The 9492-nt window shown below is 40.1% G+C and overlaps 1 protein-coding gene across 1 annotated transcript in view; it reads right to left on the bottom strand.

Moving 5' to 3' along the window:
- Nucleotides 1–2477: 2477 nt before the first annotated feature.
- nfatc3a (nuclear factor of activated T cells 3a) overlaps nt 2478–9492 on the bottom strand; it is a 60168-nt gene continuing 53153 nt past the window's right edge. Inside the window, exon 10 of the mRNA XM_086277457.1 lies at nt 2478–5491. Coding sequence (XP_086133583.1) covers nt 5442–5491 — 50 coding nt within the window. The 3' untranslated portion in view covers nt 2478–5441. The remainder of the gene's footprint in view (nt 5492–9492) is intronic.

Here is a 9492-nt window from a genome sequence, read left to right as displayed (position 1 = left end):
TTTGTTTGTTTTTCTCAAAATGCTGATGAGTGATGTATTTCAACCTCAACATATTTTAGGCTACTATCAACCCACCTAGAGGCATTTGGATTATCACTTAAAGTAAGAGGCCATCTTGTTAGGTCCACTTGTTTACCTGCCTATAAATGTTATCTAATTAGCCAATCAAATGGTTGCAACTCACTCCAATTGTGCATATAAGGTCAAGATGACCTTCTGTGTTGGTGTCATAAAGCTCCACAATCCTAATCCCCATATTTCAATCCAATAGAGCATCTTTGTGATGGTGGAACATCACAAAGATGGTGGAAGATTCGCATTGCGGATGTGTAGCCGACAAACCTGCGGCCACTGTAACGCTGTCATGTCATGGGATCGAATCTAGTCTGTGGCCTTTGTGTGCAGTTTGCATGTTCTCCCCATGTCTAAGTGGGTTCCTCCACAGTCCAAAAATAGGTGTGAATGTGGACATGAATCTCTGCCTTACCTCTGTGATAGACTGGTTACCTGTCCAGGGTATTGATAACTAGATAAGCAGAAGAAAATTGAAAGGATCTATTCTTTGAAAATGTGCCATTAAAACACAGTAAAACAAGCCCAACCCTACCCTTAAGACTAGATGGGTTGATTACCTGTTACAGCTGAAGCGGTCAAAAGAATGTCTGTAAATAAGCAACAAAGTCCTGTTGAATTGTAGAGCAAGCCAAGCGTGGACATCAGAGATTCTCAAAAGAAACAACCCAACAGGCGACCTGTTGGATCTAGACTTATTTCAAATTAAGAGCAGATTTTAAAAAAACTAATTCTAGATGTGAGCGCTACCGCCAGCTGCAGCACGTTAAAGTTTCAGTAGATGGCGCCAAAGAACGGTTTCAATTTTTCACGTAGTTCTGGGAACCGAAATTCAGAGGTTCAAAGGTGTCAGAGCAAAAGGAAACGCGTACGTAGACGGACACATAACCACAACTGAAATGAGTTTCCTTCTTCAGTTTAATTTCGGGACATCTTTGGCACAGCGTGAGTGGAACAACTGTAGAGAGAGACGACACAAAGAATCAGTCTCTGCAGCAGCAGCAAAAGTGGCAAAGTTAAATTTCGGGGAAAGTGGGGACATTTGCGACTGAACCTGCACTCTTTCTGATCACTGAAATTAAAGGTGATTCGAAAAATGCTAAAATAAGTACGCAAATAAATGCACATCTGCTCAGTGCAGAGACCAGACTCCAGAAGGTATTTTATGATATTAAAAAAAGAAACTGGAAAAAAGCAAAACAAAAACTATAATGGTTTCAGAGAAAGTCCGGGACACGAGACTTCGGCTTTGTAACCACATCAGTGCCCGTCCAATCCAACTGGTACCGCTACAAGTCACAGTCCCGGATCAGTTTTGCATCCGGGAAACAAAACCCTTCACGTGCTACAAAAAAAATGAGTACACATGTTTTAATAGATCCCGGAAAACTGAGTAATTGCTTTGATGCTTCCACGACCTTTGCAGAGTGAACGTGCAGATCCTCACAGACGGGAAATCAGTTTATTAGCGAATGTAAAACCCAGTCTGCGATTTCAAATACGGACATTAACGCTTTATGATTACAGCTCAAGACATCGACTCAAGTTTACAAGAGGAGACTCAAAAAGAGACGAGCTGATCCTGCTGAAAATCGATGCTGATCACCAGACAACTGAGTTATCAGCAGCTGGTCTGGGTAAAAAAAAAGTAAGATAAGATGTTCATATGTGTTTCCTCTTATTTATCAAGTACAGTAGGCTGCTGTGTAAAAGTCTTGAGCCACCCCTTATTTCTTTATAGTTTGTCAGACAATCATTTCTTAAAATACTCTTTAGTAGTTCTTCTGGCTTTCAAAGTTTCTGCTTTTTTCACGTATTTTCAGTCTGGTACTTGTACCTGACCAGTTTCACGTGAATGTTTTCTTTGTTAAGCCGCTTAACACTCACCTATGAATCATTCAAGACAACAAAAGCAACCTAACCCAGATGAACCAGTGTTGTGTCTAAACTGGATACCTGAAAAAAGCCTGTGTCAAACCCCAAAACAAAAAAAAACTATCAACAGGAGATGAGCAGTATCTCTGAAAGGCATGTCCTTTCAGAAGGAGGAAATTCCAAGACCTGATGCAGGAGCTGAGAGATTAATCTGGTTCTTCAGTTCATCCACCTACGTTCACTGAAGCTTCATCAGAAATGGTCTGAGTGGAGGGATGGGAAGCTTGCCTAAGAGTGTTAAATAAACAAAACTAATATCAAAACACTGATGTTTAAGCTCACTGGAACTGTACAAACTGTGTTTTTGACTTATATATTGAACTTCCAGTTATGTTTACGAATAATGTTTATGAATATTAATAAAATCACTTCACCCATTTACCATTAACTTTGCAAAATATAAAGACAAGTTGTATAAAATAAAGTTGTATCTCAGAGAGATCGATGAAAAAAGTGAGGTGATGCAAAGCCATGGCTGAGCTTTTGGTTTTATTGACATACACTAGAGTCTACAGTATGATGCAAGGTATTATTCCCTTTGAATAATTTCAAAAAGCACTGCAGTCTTAAAAATTACAAAAATTGAAACATACAAAATATACAAGAAATGACAATACAAGGCTTGGTAAACATAAGCTAAACCTGTATTTCCCTTATTATTATATGAGACGCTCATGTCCCCACCTTTTTTAGGAATGACATCCATTTCAAAGTATCAAAAATAGAGTTGTACAGTCTCTGTTGCTTTACTATTATGTAAAGTGGGAACATATTGTTCGGTCTTTGGTTATGACAGACGAGGGCAGCAGCCAGAGTTTACTGTCATTGCTGGTTTTGCTTCTTTTTAGTTTTTTTATTACATTTTTTTTAATTTTATGGGTTTTTTTTGCTTGTTTTGTTTGTTTTATTTTGTGTTTTTTTGTAGACTCGCGTCTTTCAAACTGCAGAAGCAGCTTTATGCAAAAAAAGCCCAAAACATCTTTTTCCTCCCACCCCACCCTTAAAGTCCACAATTCCCCCTAAAAAAAAAAAAAAAAATCAAACAAAAATAACAATAATAGTTACCGACTTATATCTTACGCATAGAAAAATAACAACAACCCAGAACAGCATACAGACACACTGAAAACTGGTTTTCAAACAAGAGTTAAGGCATTCTAATAGTTTACATAGTGACATGATACTCGCACTATCTGAAGGTTCAGTTTTTTTTCTCTGTGAAGTTCATAAGCGACTTTACACCTATTTTATAATCTCCTTTCTCATATATAACATCATATCTCACATTTGCTGTTGTTACAATTTGCATAGCCTAAAATACATGTGTGTGCTTCTCTTGTTGAAAGTAGGACTCTTAAGATTCCTGTCTTCTGTACAGCATATTTGGTACGAACATCAAACACTCATCTGCACACTCACTCAGAACTGAACCTATTAAGATGCTTGCACCGCGTCCTCGGCAAAGCAGGTTGGCTGATGGACGAATCCAGGATGCTAACGGAATCAATCAAGCATCTAAAACACATCTAGAGTCTACTCCTACAGGCATCAAGGTCTTTCTTTTTTGTCTTTTTTCTTATGTAAAGGCATTAGGCAGAGTCTGAATGCATAGCATAATCATTTTCACCTGGAAACTCACTTCAAACCATAATTAAAGAAAACACTCCTGAGCTCTCCTCACCCTTGTCAAGCTTAAGGCAGAAACCAGTGGAAATCTTCAAATCAAAATCAGTATCTGTCTGTTCACATCCACATCATATCTGACTAAAAACCTGCCTGAAGATGCTCTTTCCTCAGGTTTGTTATTGCCGCCGTACAGGCACTGCACATCTGCGAGGAGAGAAAGAATGGGAATGAATAAATCCTGGATGAAGGAGGAGTCTTGGATTGTTATCAGCAAAGACTGATTGTTTTTAATAGAGGGATGTGGGATACCCCCCCGATACATCCGATTCCTGTTTTCTGGAGTCCTGGATTTCAGCTTTCATTGCTAAACAGGGTGCAATACATAAACATCTTTATGCATAAATACTTTCTCATAATTGCTGCCTCAGCTCTCATACCACTAGAAGTATGACTGCTGTTAGGAAACTGAAGGCACACAAAGGGCCCTGGGAGATTTGGGGAAGTGTCAGAGGCAGAAAGCTCTGTGTCTGTGGACCAATGAAAAAACTTCTCTCAAACACCAAAATAATCTGCGTCTTCATGCATCTTCCAACTCTCCCTCATCGGGATTCCTGAAATCACATCCGCATAATCCGAGCCCCATATCAGTTTCTGAAACAGTTAAACTTAAAGCCTGCTGTGCAAAACAACAAAAACAAAAAGCTTTCGCCACCACTGAAAGCTCCTAACTGGTAATAAGGCATTTGTTCAATGTGAAGAAGGCAAAGAAACAGAGGAGAAAGGAGAAGAAAAGCTAGGGTATGGTGGTGTATGGGAATTAATGTACAGATATCTACACGGCTGCAAGATTACAAAAAGTTGTGGAATGTTGCAGATCCGAAAGAGACCGGTGCCACAAGAGCTCGTTCTACCTGCCAGGACCCCGCTCCTCTAAATCTGAATATTTTCATCATTTACAGGAGGGAAAAGAAGGGGAAAAAAAGAGTGGACATCATCATTACAGCAAATTTTACTCACTCAGCCTGACAGCAAAGCTTGGCTAGCAAAGCTTTTTCTGAAATAATTATGGGTGTTCTGATCATTATTAAGCCAATTTCACCTCTTAATTGTTCTGCCACACTTTTGCTGATGTTCAATTAACCCTGAATATTTTATAGCACCCTGGTGCTTAAGAGTGTTGCCTGAGAAATTGGCAACACTGAGAGCACTGCCACAGCCTTCTGGCTCATTGTGATTGTGCACTACTGAGCATCTCTTATTCTCATAAGAAAGGTCAATGCTGGTGAGAGGGCGACGACAGCGCATTAAGTTGTCTCTTGTAGACAAACTTAAAAAAGTTGAGTGCTCAAGACTCACAGAGGTGAGAACTGATTGGTCAGGAAGACTGGGTGCTTTGAAGGGTCACAGACAGCCCTGATCATTAAAGAGCTGAAGAAAAAGAAGGGTTTTTTTTTAACGGTTTCTTATTGTTCTCTGACAGTTTTTACCCTGGCTCTAACTTGGCATGGCTACAACATCCTCCTGCTCACTTTTTTTTTTTTAATCTGTGTAGTTCAGCATCAAGTTCTCTACACAGGACAAACAGTTTTAAAAGAAATCAGACGAGTGTCTTCTTCAGGCTGGTGAACTTGCAAATCCTTGTGGTTTGGAACAGACTCTCCCAACTGTATTCAGCCGTTGACAACAATCGTCTCTCTTCAACCCCCTTCTTCCATCAGGACCAGCACCCGGACCGGCACCTGGGTCCATACTGGAGGTGAGGAAGTGGCAGGATTTACGAGTTGCAGGGGATTGGCGCAAGGGCCGAGCTACGACTGGTTGGGGGACTGGGACATGTCTCTGTCGATGATCTCATTCACTGTGAAGGGAGACAAACAGAAAAAAAATATTAATAAATATTCAAAACTTTAAATATATTATATTGTCAGAACATTTGCATTTCTTTCCAGCAGAGGTCAGTGCAGTTCCACCCTGAGTTCCTCATAGGACAAAAATAGCAAATTCAAACTGCCAAAAGATTAAAATGGAAAAAGAAAATACTCAAAAAAAAAACTGGCAAACACAAAGGTCACAAAGTCATGGCTCTGACGTGAGATATAATCTCTCCTGACATAGCAAATGAGAGAAACTATTCCATTCACTGAATGTGCCAATTCTAAACAGTGTTCAAGTCCAAGAAATGTTAGCAGTTAGCACAGCACATTGACTCCTATAAACACACACTCCTGTGCAGCTGGCCAACCAGCGGGGCCGTCCATTACTTCATTAGAGATTTAATGGTGGTTCAGTACATTTCCTCAGGCCCGTTCATGGGGTGTGTAAGCATGGCAAAAAGGTTGTGTAAAACCAATCTATTGTTAAACACGTTGTTGAGCCCGGAGAGGCACTCAGGCACAGCGAGGTTAATTACTCAACACACTCAGTTAGAGCCTGATTTTAAATAAATAACAAGCAAGTCTTTCTCAGCCTGTTTTCCAGCCAGCCTGAATGGTTGTTTTACATCTGCTGCCTCCATTCAGAACTCACACTGGGACCACAAGAAACACAGCAGGGAGCCAGTAAAAACTCCAGCCGTGAAGTAAATCAGCTTTACTTTGACGTGGTGAGGAAGACATGAGGAAAGAAAGAGTAAGAACACTTTCATTTATTTTAAATTTATGGAAAATGTGAGGTGAATGTTTCTTTTTTTTTTTCCATTCTTACAACATGTATGAGTTCACCTTTTATCCTCTGACTTCTTCATGTGGTTTCCCTAAGTGTTTTAAATGACACGATGACAGGTCAAAAACACAGAGTGTAGAAGACAGGCTCGGCAAACTGGTTTGGGTGGGTGTAGCAAAGACCTCTGGCCCAGTGTGACACCAGCACTCAAAGGCAGATATGTCTGTGCATGCCCATCAAAATGCAGCTCTTCTCCACCCCACTCTGTCCACATGTGCATCTGTAGTGCAAAATCAAGCCCCCACTCCTGAGAAGTTTATAAGCAAATGCTTTACTGTAACTCAGTTAAAATATGTGACAGGGAGCGACTTAGTCATCGATGAGCAAATGAACCAGCCAAGAGCGTTTCTTCAGAAAAAAGAAACCATATTCAAATTTAACAACACGCACACAAACACGCATAAACGCTATAAAGTAATACAAGTGGAGTAAGAAAGCAACACAACCTTAATAAATTCAGCAAAACAAAGAAGTCTTAACATTTATTTTGTTAACCTTTATATCTGTTTCACAGCTTCACCGCCGCCTCCTCAAACTCAAGAGTACTTCAAGTTCATTTTTTCAAATTGAACACATGATTGTCTGTCACAGTCTGTCATGGGACCAGAAGCGCAATTTAGTGCCTTGGTGTACTTTATTTGTGTTTTCTGCTGTTCGCTTTTGTGTCTGGCCACCATCACTCACATCATCCTGTTAGCGTGGGAGGCTCTTCCTTTCCCATGTCAACCATGTTCACACACACACGCGCGCGCACACTCTCACACTCACAGCAACACCACGCACTTATGAGACTACCGTGTGATTATCAAAGCAAACATTTACCTTTGAGCATACAGTCTAACTTTGACGTATAACATGCAAGTGGACTGGTTCATTGCTTTGTCACATAATTCCTCATGTGAAATAAAGCTCTGATGGAGGACCACAGATCTCCTTTAAAGGCCGTGACCTTTTGAAAGACAAGTGCTGCAGCTGGGCTCAAAATAAACTGCATCTTACAGCTGTTAAAGGACCGCCAGAGCAGCAGCTGTATTGATAAAATGACACAGCTATAGACTGAGTTTCTTTTATTTCTGTAACACCAGTTTAATGAAGTTCAATAAAGGTTTAACATTTGACTTCTTGCATTTTTAATCCAGATCAAATTTAGAATATATCTTAATAGCACTTAACTACACTAAACGTAATTAAATTGCTTTTAGTGTGTAAGAAAAATTATGACTGTGAGCACTGATGGATCAAATTAGAGGTACACATTACAGAGTTGCGCTTACAGGCCTTCTGCACAGCTAAAGCGTTATGTGGTAAGCTCTGTTTATTCAAGGGAGTGAATCTGCCCTAATACCACAGGAATATGAGCAACATAGTGTGAAGTGCGACAGACCGACATTAAGTGGGCGTCTGCAAAAACTCATCACTTTCCGCTGTACTGATTAGATTGTTGCATAGGCAAACATTAATCTATCAACCGATAAATACGTAAGAAGAGACAAAAAAAAAAAAGGAATTAGCATAAAAATTCACAAAACCCAGCTAAAGTTTACACTTATTCCGCTCATTTCGATTCAATTTGTTCTCGCTCTCTTTCAAAAAACAAACAAAAAAAACAACAACCCTCTAGTGAGGTTTCCCAAAATGAACTTTCAGAAATATTTTCATGAGGCTTCGGTCTCGATATTACATCAGCGCTCGATGCAAATTTGGACAATTTCGTGTGGGGCCGTCGGAAATAAGCAGAACTTATTTTGGAAGAGATTTTCCATCTCAAAAGAGACATACAACGGAAAAGGAGTTTACTCCACCTCTGCCCATTTACGATTCTTTTCTGTTTCCCTTCTCATTCAATTCAACAAACTACTTGGAACAGCTTCAGTTTCATAACAAAAGTTCTAACGTGTGGACTAAAAACTAGAGCTAGCAGGTCAGTAAACCAAAACGCTTATCTCTAAGGAGAACAAGGCCAAAACCAAAGCAACAGTAAGCAACTGAGCAATCATCGCAGTCTGTAAAAATAAAACGTTTCCCTCATCACTGAGCAACAGATAATCTATGCTTCAATTTAACCTGGAGCTCCACACATCAATAACCAGAAGTGAAACAGAGGTTTGAGTCGCGCATAAGCTATGACTAGTTTCATATGCCATAGTATTTTCTCAGGTTTACTGGTATTGTTCATGACGGTGCAACAGAAAACCAGTGATTCAGCGCTGCCTGTCGTAGTAACTGTGGCTCTGAATGTCTCAGCCGAAGGGAGATCCTCTGCAGATGACTGGGAGGGGGGCTCCCTAGTCAAAATATACATCTGCAGTCAGCCTACTACCATTACTACAGTTACTCCTACTTGTAAAGGCTACAATCAGATCACTCAATCCTCTGGGAGCTAACAGATTTAAATCTTTTAACTGACTGAAAAGAACAAAAGAAACCCATGAAGTGCTGCCTCCTCTCTTAATCATCGATTGCGTTGCACGATTAAAGATGTTAACTTAGAGGGAGGACGATTTTTCCAGTCACCATGCATGCAGACCTTTTTTCTCATCCAATCTTTAGCAATACACTGTTGTGTAGTTTCCAGCACAAATACGAAAGAAGTTTGTTTTTGAATGCAGGAGAAAGAGAAAACTCTTTGTGTTAAGCACCACTACTGTCTGCCCGTAGGCTCGGTAAGAGTCACAACGAGCTAGAAGGTCCAGAATATTATAGATATTACCTCAAACCCAGGGGGGAAAAAAGCGTGGCTACAAAATGTCAGGCAGATTTTAAATCTTAGAAATAAACTGCTAAGTGAGAAATGAATTTGTTGTCAGATTTGCATATTGTGATTGAAGTGGTATCAGGGGCTCTGTTAAATTTCCCTGAAAGGAGGTTTCACATCTAGCAGGAGACCACTGTGACTGGGTTAGCTCACGTTTCTAAAGTGCATGTCAAAAGCATAGGCATATTGAAAAGATTTCCAAAATGCAAAACAGAAGTGAAACAGGCAGATGGTCATTCAGTACGATAAACATGTCTTCTGTCGAAATGGAAAGTGGGTAATTATCAAAACTCTTTATGACACACTGAAAAACATTCCCTGACCCAGGCATTAAAAACATTACCCTGGCAGTGCGGCTTAAGCAAATAGCTCAAAGTTTGAGT

Source organism: Aulonocara sp. 'chitande type north' Nkhata Bay, linkage group LG1 (genome assembly GCF_057382095.1).
Source record: "Aulonocara sp. 'chitande type north' Nkhata Bay isolate Kocher_YH1m ecotype deep benthic linkage group LG1, A_spYH_male_GT1.1, whole genome shotgun sequence".
Taxonomy (NCBI): domain Eukaryota; kingdom Metazoa; phylum Chordata; class Actinopteri; order Cichliformes; family Cichlidae; genus Aulonocara; species Aulonocara sp. 'chitande type north' Nkhata Bay.
The sequence above is the reverse complement of the archived record's forward strand: the minus strand, read 5'-3'. Positions and strand labels throughout refer to the sequence as shown.